General features: G+C 41.9%; 1 protein-coding gene across 2 annotated transcripts in view; it reads right to left on the bottom strand.

Annotated features, from left to right (window-relative positions):
* The window catches only part of atrn (attractin), a 153,948-nt gene that overhangs the window by 48,995 nt on the left and 82,606 nt on the right, over nt 1-22,347 (bottom strand). For both annotated transcript variants that reach the window (XM_034111168.2, XM_034111169.2), the window contains exon 26: nt 10,642-10,720. In XM_034111168.2, the coding sequence (XP_033967059.1) occupies nt 10,642-10,720 (79 nt within the window). The remainder of the gene's footprint in view (nt 1-10,641; nt 10,721-22,347) is intronic.

The raw sequence follows: 22,347 nt of genomic DNA on the forward strand, positions 1-22,347 counted from the left end.
TCAAAGAATTGCATTTTGCGTGTGTTTGTGTGTCTGTTGCAGGCTGTAGGTGCTGCTGGACTTACGAACCTGAACCTATGATGCAGGCTCTCTTTAAAGAGGCCCTAGTTGACTCATTTTCAAGATCATGTTTGGATGTTGTGCCTCCACTGCGATATGTTTAAATGTTCAAAAAGCTCTTTATCTTTCTCATACCGCCTGTGCAGTCCTGTTACTCGAGCCAAGTCTGCTCTGATTGGTGGCCGGCTCTGTTCTGATCAACCGCTTAGAGACGGCCCGCCCTTTAGCCTACTAAATGTACAATGTGTCGGAGCGCTGACCAACAGAAGCGTAAGGGTGTGAGGAAGTAAACAAAGGAGTCCAATGGAGGCGTTTCAGGCAGGAAACCTGTATTACACAGTACAGCAAGGGGAAAGCCACAACAAAGGATACAAGGGGCTCTTTAAACATTAATTACATATAGGTAAATACAAAGGACAGAGTTTCGCACTGGACTTTATACAGAATAAAAGGCCGGTGCTTTTCCTAAGGCACAAAATGGCTGCTGTGGTACAGTGTCTTTTGGCAGATGGCAACTCGTGCTCCTTCAAAGGAACCGTCAGGACTCAAAGGAAGGCTTTGATTAAGAATCAGACAGTATGGAATTGCACACATCCAAGCACCTCTGTGCAAACACGCGCAGTGCAAACATGTGAAGGAAAACATGCTCCCGAACACTTTGAAATGCCCACGCACCCCAACAGGTGGGCTCTGGGTTGTTGCAGAAACCTTCTCCGGTGCCAGCAGGTGTTAGCCGCTGCCACAGTGCGAAGAACACCATATTAAATCCTGAACCTGTTTCTACTCAGCGCCTGAAATTAACACCTGAAAACCTGCCGGTGAACAGAAACAGATGAACTGCGGCACAGAGCATCATTAAGATTCACCACTACACAGGTGTAAACAGAGCACCAACTCAAACAGCATGGTCAGGTGAACAAGGCAGTATATTCATGTATGTGCAATACACTCTGAACAAAGGTATCTAGTAGGGGTGTAACGGTACACGTACCCGTACCGAAATGATTCGGTACGGGCCCTTCGGTTCGGTACACGTGTGTACCGAAGTGTACCGAACGAATATAACGTTAAATGTAAAAAATTGAGAACGTGAACAACTTCTTGGAAGTAATCTCAGGTGCTGCGTCGCAGCATTCAGAGTAATATCCTCACATTGGGCTCATCGCGTCATAGAGCGAGCAAGTCATTTCATTGGATGAGAGGGCATGCTATGAGAGCTGGTCAGAGGGATGCGTTCAAATTTAGTCAGTACTTTGAGGAACTGTCGGCGAACGCAGATAAAGTTGAGCTCGAAAATCCTCCAGCATCATTGAAGTCTCCGGTTTGGGAACATTTTGGTTTCGCAGTTACGTACAAGGATGACGGACAAAGACAGGTGGACCGAACCAAAGCTGTTTGTCGGCATTGTTCAACTAAAATTGGTTACGCGGCTGGCAATACATCAAACTTGCACACTCTTGAAAAGGCATCACCCGAACGTGAATATAACCGGTACCAAAAGACTGAAGTGCAAACCCAACTCCCACTAGCATTTAAGCCTCCACCACTCGCTAAAACTTCAGACCGAGCCAAACGCCAAATATCCTTATGTTGCCATGTTAGCAAAGCGCTACCTGGCTGTATCTGCTACCTCTGTCCCTAGCGAGAGGGTGTTCTCCACAGCAGGAGACATTGTTAGTGCCAGCATGTCTGCCCTTTCAGCAAGCAATGTGGAAAAGTTCATTTTTCTTTAAACAACATGAAAATACAATGACAAGCAAGTCCTAATGTCAAGCTGGCTGCTTAGGTACTAGTACAGTACAGTTCTAATACAGATAATTTCAGTTCATCGAAATGCTGCACCTTAATGTTCATTTGATTATATTTTGTATTTATTTGAGTGAATATTCAGTTTAATAATAATTAAAAACCCAAAACTAATAGTTTATGTTTTGTGAGTACTTGTACAGTAAAGTTCAAATACAGATTATTTCAGTTCATCGAAATGCTGCACCTTAATGTTTATTTTATTATATTTTGTATTTATTTGAGTGAATACATTATTTACAGTTTAATAATAATAAAAATATATATATATGTTTTGTTTTGTGAAAAAAAATTCTGCTGTACCGAAAACGTACCGAACCGTGACCAAAAAACCGAGGTACGTACCGAACCGAAATGTTTGTGAACCGTTACACCCCTAGTATCTAGAGATGATAGAGTTGGTGCTCGTCTCATAACCCCTCACACACCCTCCCTCTGGGCTGGTCCATCTTAACTGTATTGGATATTGTTGATGGACTTTGCACTGAATTTGGACATATGGTTTTATAGGATTTATTACGACCTAGGAAGATCAAAATACATTAAAAGTTAAGAACAAGAAATATCTTCTTTCTTTCAGTTTTACACTACAATATATCACCACTTGTACACTAGTGTGGATTGTACAGAGAGCGTTTTCGGGCATTATCTTTTTTAGAAATACACCTATATTCTTTGTAAATGCAAACTGAAAGTTGCTTATTGAAGATATGGGGGAGATACCTTTTGGGGGAGTTTAGCATATACAAATTAAATTAAGGTGACTACATTTAATATGATGGCTACACTTGTATTTGTTTACATTTGTGAAGTTCAATAATCCAGAAATCCTTCATACCTACAGTGAAATTATCATGGCGAAAAATGCTGTTGTTATCTTAATATATATTAGAGTAACATTTCATAAAGTTCATTCGTGTTTTTACTCAAGTATATGGCATGTAAAAAACAAGTCAAAAAGTGTAGTTTTAGCTAGTGTTTCTACTGTCTTTCTTAAGAAGAGCTCACAGGGACATATACATGTACATGTCAGGGCTTAACCTAGCGCTGTTATTGACAGCACAATAAGCTTAACGTCCTTACAGTCAGGTGACATGCACCCCGGAGTGAGAAGTCTAAGGATCACGGCCACTGCTTTAAATCCCTGTGACCCTGTAATGATTACATCAAATTAAATGGCCACCATTTCTCACTGCACCGGGCCTAAGTGAGGTGAATGTGGGCACAATTACTTCCAAATATGTGTCACCGTGCGGCTGATGCAAGTGCAGAGTAACAAGCAGGAAGCTGGGGAATGTGGGCTGGGAGCCTGGAGGGACAGCAGTGAAAGAACAGAACAGCCCCTGTGTCAGAAACCAAAGTCGGCTTCATGCAAGAACATGATTAGCTTTCCGTTTGCCGAAAATTATGTGTCACGATGTATTTATTCAGTACATGTGTGCAGGCATGAAGGTATGTCTGCTGTGAGAAACTGTGTGCCTCTCTGCATGAGTAGAACAGGGTGATTACAGTTAAAAACTGAAACTAGAAATGAGGTTATTTCACAGTGTCACTGGCGCAAATCAAGATTTTAAAACATTGTTTGGTTGGTGTTTTATTCTGTGCATAAAGAGGCTCTTTTATGCTTTTTCTGGGTTTTCCTTTTTCCTGTAGTGTGTTACAGGTTTTTGTGCATGTAAATTAGGGCTGCTCGATTATGGCAACAATCATAATCTCCATTATTTGGGTCAATAATTGAAATTTCGATTTGAACAGTATGTTTTTAACAGTTGATTACTCTGAACTTAAAGTATAACTCAACTGAAAAACCAAAAAAAAAAAAAAATGGAAAAAAAAGTAATAATAATAATAAAAACATAATCGTTTTATTCCGATTACGTTGTTTTCGTAATCGTTGCAAGCCATAATCGCGATCAAAATGTAAATGATGAATCCCTGGGTTCCCTCCAGATGGAGTTTCTGACCCAATCTCAAAACAGATCTAAATCACTGTCCTTTTTTATTATTTAAAAAAGACTCGGTAATCATATTATTTGAGAACAGTACAGGACATAGCTACTAGTTTCTTCAGAGAACTGAATAATGACAGAAATAATGTTGACTCCCAGAAAAGCTAAATAACCACGACTACCACTATAAAGTACAAAGACGTCCTGAGGAGCATCATCGCCGCCGGGGTCTCACTCACAATGAATTTAAGGGCAGCCTCCACTAAGAAACAAATACAAATCTTACGAGAAAGGGTGGGTCATTATGTGTTCCACCTGCTGTTTGCACTGCAGGTACTTAAATGTTCCTGTTATGGATGAATTGGCAGGTTTGAATACTTCCTATGCAACTGATCTTTACCTCAGTGTTGCAGAGCTTCAAATACGAAAGGGTGCAACATATTCATTAAAAAGCCTGCTGCTTTCATCAGAAAACACTATAAATGTCTGAATATGCCATTGTGTGTGTGATGTGCAATCTTCAGACTTTAAAAAGGTCAAATCGTGAATACTAAAAACTCTATTTCCATATTTCCACGCTTAGGATTTGCCAGAATACTAGAAAAGTATACTTTAGATTCTTTAATATCCATTAGTAGACAAGTATATATATTTAGACTACTGCAACTCCCTCCTGGCTGGTCTACCTGCATGTGCCATCCGACCTCTGCAGCTCATCCAGAATGCAGCGGCTCGTCTGGTCTTCAACCTTCCTAAATTCTCCCACACCACGCAGCTCCTCCGCTCCCTTCATTGGCTTCCGGTAACTGCTAGAATCCACTTCAAGACAATAGTACTTGCGTACCATGCTGCGAATGGATCTGGCCCTTCCTACATCCAGGACATGGTTATACCGTACACCCCAGCACGTGCACTCCGCTCTGCATCAAGAAGACGGCTCGCTGCACCCTCGCTGTGAGGGGGACCCAAGTTCCCATCAGCAAAAACACGTGGGTTTGCTATCCTGGCTCCAAAATGGTGGAATGAGCTCCCCATTGACATCAGGACAGCAGATAGCTTACACACCTTCCGGCGCAGACTGAAAACTCATCTCTTTCGACTCCACTTCGAGCGATAGAACTATTAACAAAGCACTTATATACTAATAAAGGGCTGGCTTACCTAAAGCCAGTTGAGTAGCACTTGAAATGTTTTTGCTCTATGAAACCTGATGTACTTATATGATTCTGTTTTCTTCAAGTTTGTATTTTGTTGGTCGAATGCACTTATTGTAAGTCGCTTTGGATAAAAGCGTCAGCTAAATGCAATGTAATGTAATGTCATTTAAGATCTGTGCTTATGTGCACTTTTAATGAATGAGGTACTTTATTCGAGTACTGAATATTCCCTTTTTCTACACACCACTAAATTGGACTTTTTACTCCACTACATGTATTGACAGCACGAGTTACTTTGAAGCTGATTTAGATTACAAATACAACGTTTAAACATCTCACATTAAAGGCATACAATAATATTATGTCCACTACTTGTACATCTACTTAAATCAATGTAGGTCATTATTTCCCTAATCCTTTGAGTGAATTTAAGGAGTTTAACATTGGCCCCATCATTTTGTGTAGCCCCCCATCCTCTTAACAAAAGGTCAAGTGGTAATATGTTTAAATTAGGGCTGTCAAACGATTACACATTTTAATCAGATTAATCACAGCTTAAAAATTCATTAATCATGATTAATAATCACCATTCGAACTATGTCCAAAATATGCCGTTTATGTATGTATATTGTTGTGGGAATGGAAAGATAAATGAAAGAAGGCGTATATACAGTACATACAGTATGTATGTTTATTATAAAACATTTCTGTGTGTCAAAATGAAAGACAGCCCACACACCTATCAATCATCAAACGGTGGGGTCTTAATTCATTACGTGTTGATTTCTATCAACGGGGGAGTACTTCAGGAAAGTCGACGGGGGGGCGGCTAGTGGAGTACTTCGTGACCACAGAGTGTGAACGTTGTGATCAGCTGTTTTAGCGCAGTTCTCCTTCACTGGAGAACTGCGCTAAAACAGCTGATCACAACGTTCACACATGTCTCCTTCATTCTAAGCCAATCACATGAGCGCGCCCCCACGAGGGTATGATTTCTTGCGTTCATGACGTAGCGCTTCATATACGCATTTTGCGCAGTCCGGTCAGCTCGCTAAACAGAGGGCGGAGCTTCAGGTGATCAAGCAGAGCTGCTTGTCTCCGTCAGACTCAGCAGCTGATCTGATCTCTCTCTCACGTCCGGTTACACTTCACTCGCGGTTATGTCCATATCGATCAGATCCAGCTCTCCTGATCGGCCTTTATAGAGAGCACCGATCAAACTATTAAGAGTGAATATCGGCCGATAATGACCGGCGGGGCTCCCCCCGTTGACAGTTCACTGTCTAGCACTGGCTTCGTAGTGCACTGATCGATTAGGCTAAGCTAACCTGTAGCTGCTCCCTCCACACTCACAACAACTTCATACAGACATAAATAAAGCAGCTGTATTCGCCATACAGGAAACACACATTTAAAACGGTTTTGCCTGCCGTTTTTGTGTACACAAGCATTCATCAATGGTTCGGAAAGTGGCGCTGTACCTTAATAATATAAAGGCTTGTATTTGCGTGCATTTCCTGTTCGGAAAGTGGCAACGTACTGAGAGTGGAGGCGTCCTGAGATTAGCGCCTGCAGGCAGGCTCCATGGACCCGTCAGCTCCGAACTGCGCAGAATGCGTACATGAAACGCTACGTCATGAACGCAATAAATCTACCCTCGTGGGGGCGCGCTCATGTGATTGGCTTAGAATTGAGGAGACATCTGATTGGCTAAAATAGTAAAAATTACAAGTACGAATCGGCTGACCGTCAGGGGAGTCTCAAAAAACCCACACACGAATGCACAGCGATCCATGCACAGGAAGCGGTTTGTGTTTGCAGGTGCAGAGGTTTTAAACGGAAAACAAATGTGTGGATAAAAAATACATATGTAAAACTTTTTTCTGTATTTGGATTGTATTTACATGTATATGAAACGGAACACATTTGTGTGTGCATTGAAAAACACAAGTGTGGATCCGGAAATACATGTGTGAATCCTTTTGTGTGCATGTGTGTATTATGAGACTGTTCTGAGCCCATAGTCTGTGCACACGGAGACCGACTCTGTCGTCCGGTGATCTAACCGCCTTCTGGAAAAGTGACACAAGTGACGGTACGCATTTCAGATTATGCACATAACCCGTACCCGTTATGTGCACCCCTGTACTACAGCAAAAGTATTCTCCGTCGGGACTTCCTGCAACAACACCACACCGTTATCTTGATTCTGATTGGCCAGAAGACATTGTCAAAGATGTTCTATTGAGAAGACGATCACTACGTGACAAACGTTTTCAAAACCGTTTCTGGTCTTCGGTATTTCCAGGCAAGTGGTTACTGAAATCAATCTTACTAACTGCCGTCTGTGCAATTCTCGGCGCGAGTTGGCGGACTTTATTTTGCTTACTTTAACATCATTTTCCAAGCCATTTCTTGGTATGGGTGTAGCCTACCCCAGCCATACCCTGGCGCTGCCACTGGTGGGATGTATGGGGCGGGCCATTCTGCACATGCGGTAAATGCGTTAAATATTTTAACGCAATTAATTCAAAAAATGTATTACCGCCGTTAACGCGATAATTTTGACAGCACTAGTTTAAAGGCTATGCTGTAGAGAGCTGGACAGTGGTGTTTTAATGGAGAGAGGGTGGAGAAGGGGCAGAGGGGTGGAGAAGGGGCAGAGGGATGTTAAGAGGAATTCAGAGGTGAGAGTGATGATGGCATTTTTGGGCGATGGGTGCAGCCGAAAGCCACTTCATCTGGCGCGCCGAGTGTGAAAAGCACAAACCAAAATGTCAAATCAAACACAACAACAGCTAGGATGCCCTCAGAAACAGAGTCACACACACACTCCCACATGCACACAACCTTTCAGGCACTTATGCAAAAGGTGGTTCAAACCCCTCCAGAAACTAACTAGGAAAATGTATTTTGTAATTTTAGGGAGAGTCTATTCTAGATGTAAAACTGCACTCACAATATCTGCTTCTACATCATTTAAATGAGCAGACCAGCTGCAACATGCTAGCCTAGTTATAATCAGATCAAAGTGTCAATTATGAATGCCTTTTCAAAACTTATTTTGCTGTGTTTTTAATTGAGCCTGAGGTAATATTACTATATTTTTTTCACTATACTATAGCACTGTGTAATGTATATTATTTAGCTGGACACTTCAGATAAGCTTGCATGTCTCTTTCTGCACTGTGTAATAGTTGTTATCCATTTGTTTAATTCAAATGTTGCAAACAATATTATACAGACAAGATGTGTCCACCAGCTTAACATCAATATAATGATAGCTTGTCCTACTTTCTTTACAAAGTGAAATGCCATCGAGACAATGACAGACATACAATCATAAACTGAGCAAATCTGTTGTGGCTGCTGTCACCATAGGAGGAATACACCAATCACACGGGAGCTTTGTCAGGACGCCTGCTTCCTGTCCGTCAGCAATTTGAATGTGTGTGCCTTTAAAAAGTAGGTAAACACCACAGCTTAAATCCTCCAGTGCATCCAAACATCTCACAAGCTAGTTTCCTGTTGTTTCTTATGATACAGACAACTTGATGTAAGACTTTTCCTCAATTTACTTTTGTCCTTTTGAATCTTTTGTGCACCCCCGCAGTTCTCCCCACAGTTTGGCCTCTTGTCTTCAGTCCTTTTTCTAACTTGTTTTCAGTTTACTCCATGCGGTTTGAAAGACACCTTGTGCTGAGCAACAGCTCAAAAGGAAATGCTGTCATCTAATAGAGTTTTTTATCCATAAACACATCCTAAGGTTTTGAATTAAATTGCTCTTCCTCTGCATTTATTGAAAGGTTGCAATGTCTAAAAAAGTACATATTTTCTTTTTAAAACGAGTGCATTAAAGGACAATTCTGCTAAATGGTTTGGCAAGCCAATTAACTAAATCTTAACAATTTCATTAAAACAGACAATAATTTCAGGTGCGCCTGCATCCTGCTCAGGATGTATGCTGTTCTATGATGAATGGACTGCAGTTTATGTCATTTAAGATTTGTTGTCTTTCTTCTCTGAAAAACATCAGAGCGAGTCCCTCAGTACCCGTCTGTCAGAAAATGGCTGCACTTCAAATAAAGGAAAAAAAGGACTAAAGTGAATACATTAAAGGTTTATGCTCTGTTCCCACAATGCATTGGGTCTTTGCTCCAGAAATTAAAACATTGACTCATCTCTCGTTCAATTGGAGTTAATTGTGTGACGTACAAAAAGCAATTGATGCAATTAACTATTTATCAATCGGACCCAGAAATCTAAATGTACTATTCTTTCTTCACAGTTACAGAAATTGACCCAGCCTAACCAGACTATTTCATCGCATAAATAAAAAGATAATAGTCAAGCATTTTGGAAAATCCGACATTTAACAGCCTAGCTTAGCATAGATAGGGAACAGCTATCTCTGTTCAGATAAAGAGACTACATCTGAATATTTTAGCACTGTTTTTTGGGCCATTTACAACTCATAACATCAAGAGCTTTTTTAAATACAGAAGGTAGACCACTAATGTAATATCATTTTTCGATGGTTTTGAATTTAACAAATGACATTTTGAATGGCACAACATTTTTAAAGTGTCAATTTATTTTCAGCACTGGAGTGGAGACGCATTCAGCAGGGGATGATTTATAATAACAAGCACCTCTGTGGAATACACATATTCACTTTAATTCAGAACATAGAGATGTGTGAAATGAAATCACACTTTCTGCATCCATGTAATGCATGAAACACATTCAGAAGAAGACGAAGTGACAATGCATCTTGCAGCGTCACGACAAAAGGGGTCTCTAAGAAAAAAGCGAACTGAAACAGTTTTCTGAAAATGTGCCTTGGTTATTAAAGTTCATGGGTTTCCAATTCAGTTCAAGCTAAAGTCATCGCAGTGATTACGCTTCTATCACTGTCTTAGTAACTACTATTGTAACATTATTGCAGGAATACATGTTGTGAAGTTGTGTGATGTGATGCAGGGCCCTCTGAGTTCTGGAGTATTTTTATACTGCCAGGAGTGAAACCTGTGCCAATTATTCTTTAAGCGACATTGACTAAAAACGTCAAGCTTCAACACATCTGAACACCAACTGTGGTTGTCCATTTACCTCAGGGTGTCAAACTCAATTTCATCTCGGGCCACATTAACATCATGGTTGCACTCAAGGGCCAGTTTTATATATAAGACTATATAAAAATACATATATAAATATTAAACGTATATAAAATAATGTATTTATATTACATTATTGCCCCTGCATTGGATGATTATTGGATAGGGTAATAACTTCATAATTAACTACGTCTGAAAGCAGAAGTCTAGAGCCAATAATTGCAAGTCTCTTCAGTGTCAATGTCACAAAATGATTAAAAAAGAAAAGCCAAATTCTGGAGAAAAACAAGCAAGAAAAACAAAAAACAACTATACATATTTTGAAGTAAAAAAAGTCACATTTGAGATGCATTGTGGGACAGTTTATGGGCAACGTGCTTCTGTAAATCGGCATGTAACCGTATTACAAACATTATATTCTTTGCAAGCTCTTGTGGGGTCACATAAAATGAAGTCACGGGCAGGATTTGGCCCCCGGGCCTTGAGTTTGACACCCTGACCTAGAGTATCCAAAATCAATATTTATTTTTACGTAGGTTGAGTCTGACTTACCTCTCGTCGCCGTGACGCCCAGCAGCTCTGTTTGATCTTCCAAACCACAGCGGCCACGAGGAGCAGCGACAGGAAGCAGCTGTGGACAGAAGGGAGGAAGAGACCATCACAAAGAGAAAACACACTGATGAAGAGAGAAGAGAGGAGGGAAAACTGGGAGAACGTGGAGCATTTGAAGTCCTGTGCTGTCCATCCAGGTGCTCTTTTGCAAACTTCAAACGTGCAGCAATGTTTTTTCTGGACAGCAGTGGCTTCCTCCGTGGTGTCCTCCCATGAACTCCATACTTGTTCAGTGTTTTACGTATCGTAGATTCGTCAACAGAGATGTTGGCATGTGCCAGAGATTTCTTTAAGTCTCCAGCTGACACTCTAGGATTCTTCTTCACCTCATTGAGCATTCTGCGCTGTGCTCTTGCAGTCCTCTTTACAGGACGGCCACTCCTAGGGAGAGTAGCAACAGTGCTGAACTTTCTCCATGTATAGACAACTTGTCTTACCGTGGACTGATGAACATCAAGGCTTCAGAGATACTTTTGTAACCCTTTCCAGCTTTATGCAAGTCAACCATTCTTAATGGTAGGTCTTCTGAGAGCTCTTCTGTGCGAGGCATGATTCACATCTGGCAATGCTTTTTAAGAATAGCAAATTCAAAACGGGTGTGTATTTTGTATAGGGCAGGGCAGCTTTAACCAACACCTCCAATCTCATCTCATTGATTGGACTCCAGGTTGGCTGACTCCTGACTCCAAGTAGCTCTTGAAGAAGTCTTTAGCATAGGGGTTCACATACTTCTTCCACCCTGCACTGTGAATGTTTACATGGTGTGTTCGATAAAAACATATAATTGTTTGTGTGGTATTAGTTTAAGCAGACTGTGTGTCTGTTGTTGTGACTTAGATGAAGATCAGAACACATTTTATGACCAGCTTATGCAGAAATCCAGGTCATTCCAAAGGGTTCATTTTTTCTTGCAACTGTACTTCCAACAGCTTGATATAACGAGACAATTATAAACTAAAATTCCTCCTACAAGTAAAACAGTCTAGTTTCTCCTGCAACTGAAAACAAAATGTTAAAGATCCAGCATTCTGTACTTTAAAACAAGCCATAGGATTAATAATAAGAGGGATCTTATCACTGGTTCACAAGGAACAAGGTGCAAAAAGAAAAAAGCCAGACGGACGCAGCTGTGAAGAGGCGGACTACATTATGCACTTTCAACAAGACTGCCCAGAGGATCAGGTGAGTGTTAAACCAGACACCTCTATTCCCTTACATGTACATACTTCAACTTACTTTAAAAAAAAATCTATAACCTTTGGCTGAAAATGATTTTTTTTTTATTGTTTCTGCCTGAGAACTTAAAAAGGCCCCATTATGGTCATTTTCAGGTCCATATTTGTATGTCGTGCCTCGACAGTGACATGTCTCCATGCTTTAATGTTCCGTCTGTGCTGCAGCACCTCTTTTCACCCGCTGTCTGAAACCAGAGCCGGTCTGCTCTGAATGGCAAGACAACTAATTGAACATTGCCGTCATTATTCTGCGGATGTTACATTACATAACAAATGCACTTTGCACTTTAGAATATACACCTTGAGGTGATGAAAGTAGAGGTGATACAGAATGTGTTGAAGAGGTGGTGGCGTTCTTAGCAGTGAGTGAGTGTGTGTGTGTGTGTGTGTGTGTGTGTGTGTGTGTGTGTGTGTGTGTGTGTGTGTGTGTGTGTGTGTGTGTGTGTCATCATAACAGACTTTCGTAACTTTGCTCCTTGACTGGCACCTTGAGCTGATTTCCTGTGATTCTGTGGCTCAGACTTCCTTTATTTCAGCTCAGGTTAGTGTTACTGTAGCAACACGCTGCTGTTAACATAGTATCAGCAATGTGACGATAAAACACTTTTAGGTGGTATATGTCCTTGAGGATGGCTACATGTTGATATGTGAACACAAAGTCTTTCCGAAAAGCAAAAGTGAGCAGTAGGATTTACTTCTGCTTTAATATTTTCAGGAATACTATTTAACGTATTCCTGAAAATATGATGTTATTATTAGTTTAGGGTACACAGAGCTACATTTTACTGTATATTATTCAATACAATCTAGAATGGCAGTTTAGATTTAGATTAGACTTTTCATTTTGTCGCTGCTTTTAATTGAATTATTCATATCTTAAACTGCACTGTAACTTTTATCCATGTACTTTTTCTTGTAATGTTTAATTGAACTATTCATATTTTAGACTGCACTGTAACTTTTATCCATGTATTTTTCCTTAATGTTTATTTTATTAGCTTTTCTTTTTTAATGCTTAATGTCTTTCATTTTTTTTGTAAAGCACTTTGAATTGCCTTGTGTTGAAAAGTGCTATATAAATAAACTTGCCTTGCCTTGCCTAGATCACAATGAAGCACAAACATTCGCTAAAGTCGATGGTGCATTCAAGTGCTCCTCAAATGGTCCCATTTGTGCAGATTAAAGTCGTTCTTCCGATCTTAGCGTGTAAGAGTTAAATCGTTGTACAAATGTGGAAAGAGCACAGATCCGCTGAGCCCTGAAATGTGTATTAACATCTTTGATCCCAATTAGGAACCGATGATTCCTACATCTGAAACCACGTAAATGCGGCAACAAATACATTAAAGCGAATATTAGGTGAAGCTAAGAATGTGTATACCTTGCCCCATTATACTCGTAAAAGTTCATGAGTCAGGCCAGTTATCTTTATAATCCAGTAATCAGATAGCGGTATTGATAGAGATAATGACAAATGAACAAGCAGCCAGACAAACAAAGCTAATTCGAAAAATGCATCCCATAGTAACTACAAAAACAGTTTACAGTCAGATGTCAATGCTGATGTAAGATTAACCTCAGCAGCAGTAATGATAAGCATCAAATCTACTATTCATACAATTAACACTCTATGTACGTTCCTCACAGCACCATGCAGTCGAGTACTGAATGTGATAGAAGAACATGTTAATAATGTAAATGATTTTAATTGGGCTCCATTTCGGGTTTGGCATAAAATAAACACCCCGCATGTGTACCGCTGTGCAGAAACAGCTGTTGCTTACTGGAGAGGCATTGAACTCAACACGGCTGTTAACAAGCACAAAGGAAATACAACAAGGGAGAATAAAGCCATGTTTACGTAGGATTTTCAGTTTTGTCTTTTGTTTAAGCTCACAGGAATAATGTATGTGAATTCTCATTCAAGGGTTAAAAGTGGATTTAATTAGAAGTTAAAGCATAACTTCTCCAGAAACACGGTCTTCTAGCGACAGCTCACAGATTTCTCTTCAAACTTCGACCACCTTTTCAATGTAAATGCCTTTCCCCATTTAAATACTGGCTGTGATGCGTTCAGATCTTCCTACATCCACCGCCCTCCCCTGTGTGACTGTTTAAAGTGCCATCCATTCAAAAACAATCCCTTATCTCTCCAGGCTGAGGAGGACTCTTAAGAGATCCATCCGTTCAGCTGTTTTATTGATCTCGCTTCCTGCTCGCTGCTTAAAGAGCGGCACAGTGCTAATGAATGACCCGCGTGAACAGATATCGGCGGCGCATCAAAGGCATCCCTTTGCACGACGGGGGGGAAGAATGGAAAGACGGACAGAGGACAGGAGGAGGGGAGAGGGAAATGCAGTAATGATGAAATACAGATGAGAGATTCTGCCTCTAAAGGACAGAAAAATATGTAGATACAGAGAGGGAAGTATATCGATAAGACAGCCTTATGAGCAGAAATGCTAAAAAGACCGTTATCAATATTTTTCTTATCATGGTTGTATACAAAAAAATCAGTTTCAGAACCTCATAGTTTCAAACATTTCAAGAAATAGAAGTTTAAACAAAGCTGCATGCCGGATTTGAAACATAGCTTGTAAGCAATCAGAACCAGAATTACTCTTCCATAATGGCTGGACCATCAGCCAATATATTCAACGTGATTTCAGTGTCGACGCATTTTGAGCGTTTATGGGTGAATGATAAATGGACTGCATTCGGAACCTTAACCTTTCCTACCTTACGGGACGAAGTGCTTCACAATGTGATTCACCTTTTCAGACTAATTCTTACACAGGAGCTGCCATGCAAGTTGCCGGTTTGCACTTTTGTGGGGGGGGTGGTGGTTCTTGCTAAAGGAGATCTTGACCCGTGGACAACCTGCTCTACCGTCCAAAACACAGCTGCAAAAAGATACAGCTCCCTGTCACCACCTGATGGTAATACTCCCTATTTAAGCTTTTATTTCGAAAGTAATTGAAGTGGCGACTGCTCCTGGTTAGAGTGTGCGCTCAGGGTAATCAGGCTGCCAAAAGTGAGCGCGAGCAGCTTTAATCATTTCGAGCGTACGAATCCCTGTTGCTGGCTCAAATGCAGTTACACAGTTCCTCATGCACGCTCACGCTCGTCGCTACGCTCAAGAAGCTCTCCTCCCTCACGCTCAAATCTAATTCTGCTCTTACAAATCCCCGCCTGTGCGTGGACTTGCAATGCAGACTGAGTCGCACTCAAATTAGTTTTGAGCTCTCTCAAGTCATCTGTCGTCAATCTACTTATCGGGCGGGAGAGAAGACGGAAAGAGAAACTTGGAGAAATTCAAATGGGGAGACGGACAAGAGGATAAGACAGACAGACAGAACAGTGCGCTTCATTTGATCTCAACCTCCACAAGGGAAGCAGACCAAGTTAGTCAGGCTACAGTTCTCACCCCCCCTCACCTAAAGCTCCCACTCCCACGGGGAAAATTAATCGGCATCCACGGGCAGATGCTGCTTCACCAGAGCCCCCCCGCAACAATTGCACTTCAACACCTAGTTTGAAACGCCATTGTCACATTAAAAGAACAAAAGGTGCCATCTTGGACGTTTAGTGTTTAGTGGTCGATTGAAGCAATGACGTCCTGAGTGCCATGACGGCGGAAGCGTCTACTACCAAATCTGTTTGACCTGCTCTAGTGGTATACTTTGGAAAGCAAGGACTAGAGGCTACTTTAGCCAGGATGCAACCCCTATGTCTGAACATGAAGCCTTTAAAGCGACCCTATTAGGCTTTTTGGAGGTTTTCTCTTTCCTGTGTTGTATAGGTTTGTAAATGGTCTGCAGCAGCTAACATCCCAAAGGTCCCCCCAGAGGGAGTTTCTCTCCCACACACCCCCCCCCCCCCACCTCCATTGGACTCCTTTATTTATTTCTGTAACATAATGACATCACTATGTAACAATCATGCTTCTATTGGCCAGCACTCCAACACATTGTACTTGATAGGCTAAGAGGCGGGACATCTCCAAGCGGTTGACCAATTAGAACAGAGCCTGCCAGCCAACCAATCACAGCAGACTGGGCTCTGGTTTCACTCAGTCAGTAGGGGCTTGGACTGGTAGCTGTAGGGTCGCCGGTTCAAGTCCCCGAACAGACCTAACATATGGAGTGTGGACTGCTACTTGGGGAGGTCACAGTTCACCTCCTCAGCCTGCCGTGGTGCCCTTGAGCAAGGCACCGGACACCCCACTGCTCCTACTGTAGCACTAGGATGGGTTAAATGCAGAGGTAATGTCACTGTGTGTGTGTGTGTGTGTGTGTGTGTGTGTGTGTGTGTGTGTGTGTGTGTGTATGTGTGTGTGACCATTAAAGAGGGTTTCAACATTATATTCTATCAAAAAAATGTGGTTTAAAAAATGTATGGGAGCTGTTTGTTTCCCTGGCAGACTGTAGAGAGAGCTGGCGACATAGCGCATTACAGCCAGGAGCCGCTGAGGCCGGAGAGGTGAGCTCTGACGTGTCATTGGCTCACCTGACAGCGAGACAACAGCCACGGGGCAAACACCAACAGACCGTCCACAGCCATCTGAATACTAATCCAGCTGTCTGCCTGCCGCTGGCTTTCACTCTGGGGAGGGATATTAAACCAGCCAAACGCCATTTTGTTTTCACTATATAGCTGATAAGTTTGTCTACTGAAGCACACACGGCTCCCTCTCTGCCCTGCACTTGTCGCCACTCCACCCTGCAGCACTATGGGTGGTGGGACACTTTCAGGCAGTCTAAACCGCCCCAAACAGAAGCAGGGCTGAACATGCCGCTGAATACAAATGTCTTCATAACATCTGAGCTTTGTGTCTGTACGCCTAGCACAAAAGGAGCTGCGAAGGGGGACTTGATTTTCTTTTGGCAGAGGAGACAAATTGAATACGGCGTGTTCACACAGATAATAAGGTATCTTCACAACAACAGCAGGATATATGTTGCTGCAGTGTGAGATTGCACAAGTTGCTTTCTTTTTCTCACAACCTCAGTGCTCTCAATATCAATTCACAGAGATTAATTAGCAGCAGAAATTACATTTGCAATCAACAGTAATCGTTTCACATCTTAAAACTTGATAAGAAGCCAGGCGACAGCTAATTGAAACGGCACGTCTTTTGGTTTAAAAATGACACTTTTTTTAAGAGACTTTTGCAACAATTTTGCACTTAAACATCATTTTCAATATGTTTCTGAAGGTGCAATAACATGTACCCGTAGGAAGCGTTTCAAGACTGACTTAATAAAAGTGAGATGTACTAATAATGTAATGCCTGCCTGAGATGTCATCTAGTGAGAGAAGTGGCAGAGGAGACAGAAACTCGGGGATAAAATCAAAAGCTGCAGTTAAAGAGGAACAAAACCAACAGAGGGAAATAACAGGGTCTATGCAGGAATCCTGAAGTCACATGTAAGACCTTTTTTAAGACCCTTTTCTTACATTTTAAGACCTCATCGACACTTGGAGTTCTAACCGGTTACCTTGGCGACACACTTTACCTCACATTGACTATATACAGTATTGATTGTCCTTCCTCCTTATCTTCCAACCATTTGGATGCAGACTTGCATTTCCCCATAACGATGCTGCTTAACAACCGGCGTAAACGGACCTGTGCGCTATCAAGCAGTGAGCGTGCGACGTCCTGTTCAGATGACGTCAGATCCAACGGGATGCCATCAATAAACTACACAGAATCACACTACACACCTACGCCATGATTACATTCAGGCAGACTGTAGAATACAACCTCTTTGGACAATTTATATACTTATTGAAAACAAGCTACAAAATGTAATACCTTGGAAAATGCACTTTAAGACTTTTTAATAGCCTTTATTTTCGCTAAATTGATTTATCAACTTTTAATAATTTGTAAGACCCCGCGGACCCCCTGAATAAGGATTAGGAAATTGATTGGTGAATAAAGGAGCAGATTTCCTCTAAAAACACAAGTAATCCGAGCCTCTGCACCTTTCATTCTGAACAGGTAAAGCCATCAAACAATGAACTGAACAAATAAAGGTTTTTCCCACAAGTCATTTTATATTTCCCACAATCCTGCAGCTTGGAGCAGGAGGAATCCAAAGACAATGCTTCCCTTCAAACACAAGCGAGTCGTTCAAAAGGCGAAAATCAAACCTGCCGAAAGCCATTTCCACAGCAAGAGCTCTTACAAGTATGAGGCGTGTATGTAGGGATTGGACAGGAGGCTGATGGGAAGAAAATACTTTGCCTTTGTCTCTCGGGACCCCCCAGGAGGGCAGCACGGTTCACGTTTCCTTTGCTCTCCTCCCTGCTCATTACAGGTGAGGAAGAGGAGGAGGAGGAGGAGGAGCAGAGAGAGGAGGAGCGAAGTCAAACCGACTGATCTGACTCCTTTATTATTAATCAGACGCAGAGCGGGCTTTCAGATACCGGCGGACCTATCAGAGGGAAGGTTGAGCCACGAGGCGTTCTCTCTATCTTTAACTTGTATCTCTCGTTGGCTCCTCGCCGATAACCTGACAAAGAGGTCAGATACAAAGAGAGAGTGTTAAAGAAGGGGAGAAAAAAGGGGAGAGGGAGCAAGAGGTGGAGAGAGGGGTTGGAAATGTGGAAGGAATAAGAAAAAAGGCAGAAGGTGGGAAGAAAGAAACGGAATAACCAGGGAGGTAAATGGACAGGCGGTGATGCAGCAACAAAGGTTCAAATATAGATGGAGTGAAGGGGGGGATACACAGAGAGAAAGAGACAGAGGAGGAGAGAAGAGATTCTGGCTGAGCCCCTGCTGAGTGCCCGGGGAAGCCCCTAAGGACAGGCAGGATGCAGGGTTTAAATGTGCATCTCTATCCTTCTCTCTTTCTCCGGTGTCTCCTGCTGTCAGTCAATATAACAAGGAGCAAGCTGAGGGCAGGTGTGAGTGTGTGTTTGAATGATTATGCATCTCTGTGTATGTACACTGAGAAAACAGCAGGGTGTCCATAGAGATATTGATGTTTACATACAGAGAGACAGAGAGTGGGTAAAAGAAGGGAAGGATACAAGCTGCAACTTGCATTTCCCCGAGTCTGGGGTGTCATGTTCTGGTGCAGGCTCTCGTCAGCTCACGCCGAAACTACTGCAACTCCCTCCTGGCTGGTCTACCTGCATGTGCCATCCGACCTCTGCAGCTCATCCAGAATGCAGCGGCTCGCCTGGTCTTCAACCTTCCTACATTTTCCCACACCACGCCGCTCCTCCGCTCCCTTCACTGGCTTCCGGTAACTGCTAGAATCCACTTCAAGACAATGGTACTTGCGTACCATGCTGTGAATGGATCTGGCCCTTCCTACATCCAGGACATGGTTAAACCGTACACCCCAGCACGTGCACTCCGCTCTGCATCAGCCAAACGACTCGTTGCACCCTCGCTGCGAGGGGGACCCAAGTTCCCATCAGCAAAAACACGTGGGTTTGCTATCCTGGCTCCAAAATGGTGGAATGAGCTCCCCATTGACATCAGGACAGCAGATAGCTTACACACCTTCCGGCGCAGACTGAAAACTCATCTCTTTCGACTCCACTTCGAGCGATAGAACTATTAACAAAGCACTTATATACTAATAAAGGGCTGGCTTACCTAAAGCCAGTTGAGTAGCACTTGAAAAGTTTGTGCTCTTTGAAGCCTGATGTACTTATATGATTCTGTTTTTTTCAAGTTTGTATTTTGTTGGTCGAACGCACTTATTGTAAGTCGCTTTGGATAAAAGCGTCAGCTAAATGCAATGTAATGTAAAAATCAAGAGACAAAATTGCAAATACAATTACACAATAATAAATAAAACTGAGAAAACATAAATTCTAATGTTGGAGAAGTTGAAACCAGAAACAGTTTGATGCATGACTATGATACTTAAAAGCCACTGTAAAGATGTATCTTATTCAGTGATAAAACATATTTGAAGTTATGTTGACATGAGCAATCGCTTTTAGAAAAATTAGAAAATCGCAGTCAAATTGACACTCAATATGTTGCGTTATTATCATGAATATTCAACAACCACAGCTAATAATTCACTTTAAACGAGTATCAAATTGATGTTTTGAAATATGGCAGACGGTTCATAACAATATACGAACAACGAACATTTCTCGGACACAAATCAACCTATTTTTCTTTTAAATATGTGGTGTGAAGTCCGTTTTGTCTCAAGGTTTCAAAAGTTTGAAAAGCATTAGCCTGACAGTTAGATGCAATCACAGCTATGTTTCTGTTTCTGTGCTGCCGAGTCCTCCACACTGTGTCCTGCTGTCAGTCAGCCATCAGCAGCCTGTCAGCGCGACTGGTGACGCTGATGGAGGCTGACGTTTGTGTACAAACACACGTGTGTGTGAGTGGAAACGCTAAGCCCTCTGTCTGCCATGGCGCATATCACTGTTGGGGTCAGTGTCACTTTCTGTTCAACAAATCTTAGTGACAGATCTCTTTGGTAATTTGAAAACAGAAAAGCTCTCTGCTCAATAATGACACCACTGTGAGCAAATATCACGGGGAAATAATTGGGCATGATCTGTCGTTAGTAAACTGGATGCAATTTAAATTGACATTTGGAATTGAATGTATTAAATGTAATGCCGACCTCAGCTCGTGTAGTCATGCAGTCTGAAGCTTTAAAGGCGGAGTGGAGAGAGAGAGAGTGTGTGTGTGTGTGTGTGTGTGTGTGTGTGTGTGTGTGTGTGTGTGTGTGTGTGTGTGTGTGTGTGTGTGTGTGTGTGTGTGTGTGTGTGTGTGTGTGTGTGTGAAGGGTAATCCTACAACACAGAGGGCACACAGCACCACTGAGTGGTTAGCTGTCTCCTATGTTCAAATAGAAAGTGTTTATAAGTTTCTGTGTGTGTAAATGTGTGTGTGTGAGCATGTGTGTGTGTGTGTGTGTGTGTGTTTAAGTGTGCACAAAAGACAGGGTGTGTGTTTTCTGGGGAGTGTTTGTGCCAATGTCTAAACCTGCAGATGTGTTCAAGAGGCTGAACAGTGAGATGATGAACACAACAGAATTATTTATGTCCTGTTGCAGGCCATTTCACGCTGCCAACAATATGCATGAGTGGCCAATGTGCTGCCTTCAGAGCTCAAGACAAACACAGAGAGCCCGTGTGTGTGTGTGTGTGTGTGTGTGTGTGTGTGTGTGTGTGTGTGTGTGTGTGTGTGTGTGTGTGTGTGTGTGTGTGTGTGTGTGTGTGTGTGTGTGTGTGTGTGTGTCAGTGGACGGTCAAGCTTTCATGTATTTTTTAAATCACCAAAAATCCACATGCTGAACAATGTGGGTTCTGCTGAAGCCTCAAAATGAAAAAGTGAAAGTAGCCAGTCAACACTGCCAGAAACAAAAGTTGTATTTGTTTTAGTGGGGGCTCTCTCCCAAAGACCTAACCATGAATTAATAATGTAACCGTCCTATTGGTTGGTGAGTACAAATATTGGTTCTAAAAGTATTATTTCAGCCCCTGTATGTTCCTTTCTACAGGGGAGGAGGAGGAGGAGGAGAAGGAGGAGGAGGAGGAGGAGGAGGAGGAGGAGGAGAGTGACGTACACGGCAGAGTGCTGACTCAAGAGACATGGGAGTGACGACACTAATCACCTCTGCTTTTACTGGGCGGATGTTTGAGAACAAGGTCAGTGAGTGGAAAATCACTGCAGCTGCATGTTGATGATGGGTCTGTATTGACGCTGGTCTGACGGTGATTAGGATTCATTGTTGGTTAGAATCTGACGATGATGCTCAAAATCACAACTTAAAATAAGCTGAAATGTAGAATGGTACTTAATGACGAGTCTCATATCGTGAGAAGGGAAATCGTTCTCCCGAGTTTGGTTTATACATACATAAGCTTTAATTCATAAAGTGGCAATAAAATGAATGCTATAGAAGAGGTTTTTGAAGTGTCTTGCCCAAAGTGTTTAAATAACATTGTTTCAACTTAGGCAAGGCAAGTTTATTTATATAGCACTTTTCAACACAAGGCAATTCAAAGTGCTTTACAAAAAACGAAAGACATTAAGAAAATGGCATTTAAAATCAGTCATTAAAAATAAAAGCTAATAAAATAAACATAAAAAGAAAAAATACATGGATAAAAGTTACAGTGCAGTTTAAGATGTGAATAGTTCAATTAAAAGCAGCGACAAAAAGAAAAGTCTTCAGCCTGGATTTAAAAGTAGTCAGAGTTGCAGCGGACCTGCAGGTTTCTGGGAGTTTGTTCCAGATATTTGGAGCATAATAACTGAACGCTGCTTCTCCATGTTTAGTTCTGACTCTGGGGACAGAAAGCTGACCAGTCCCTGAAGACCTGAGAGATCTGGATGGTTCATAATTTAGCAGGAGGTCAGTCATGTATTTTGGGCCTAAAACATTCAGTGCTTTATAAACCAGCA

Source organism: Pseudochaenichthys georgianus, chromosome 22 (assembly GCF_902827115.2).
Source record: "Pseudochaenichthys georgianus chromosome 22, fPseGeo1.2, whole genome shotgun sequence".
NCBI lineage: Eukaryota > Metazoa > Chordata > Actinopteri > Perciformes > Channichthyidae > Pseudochaenichthys > Pseudochaenichthys georgianus.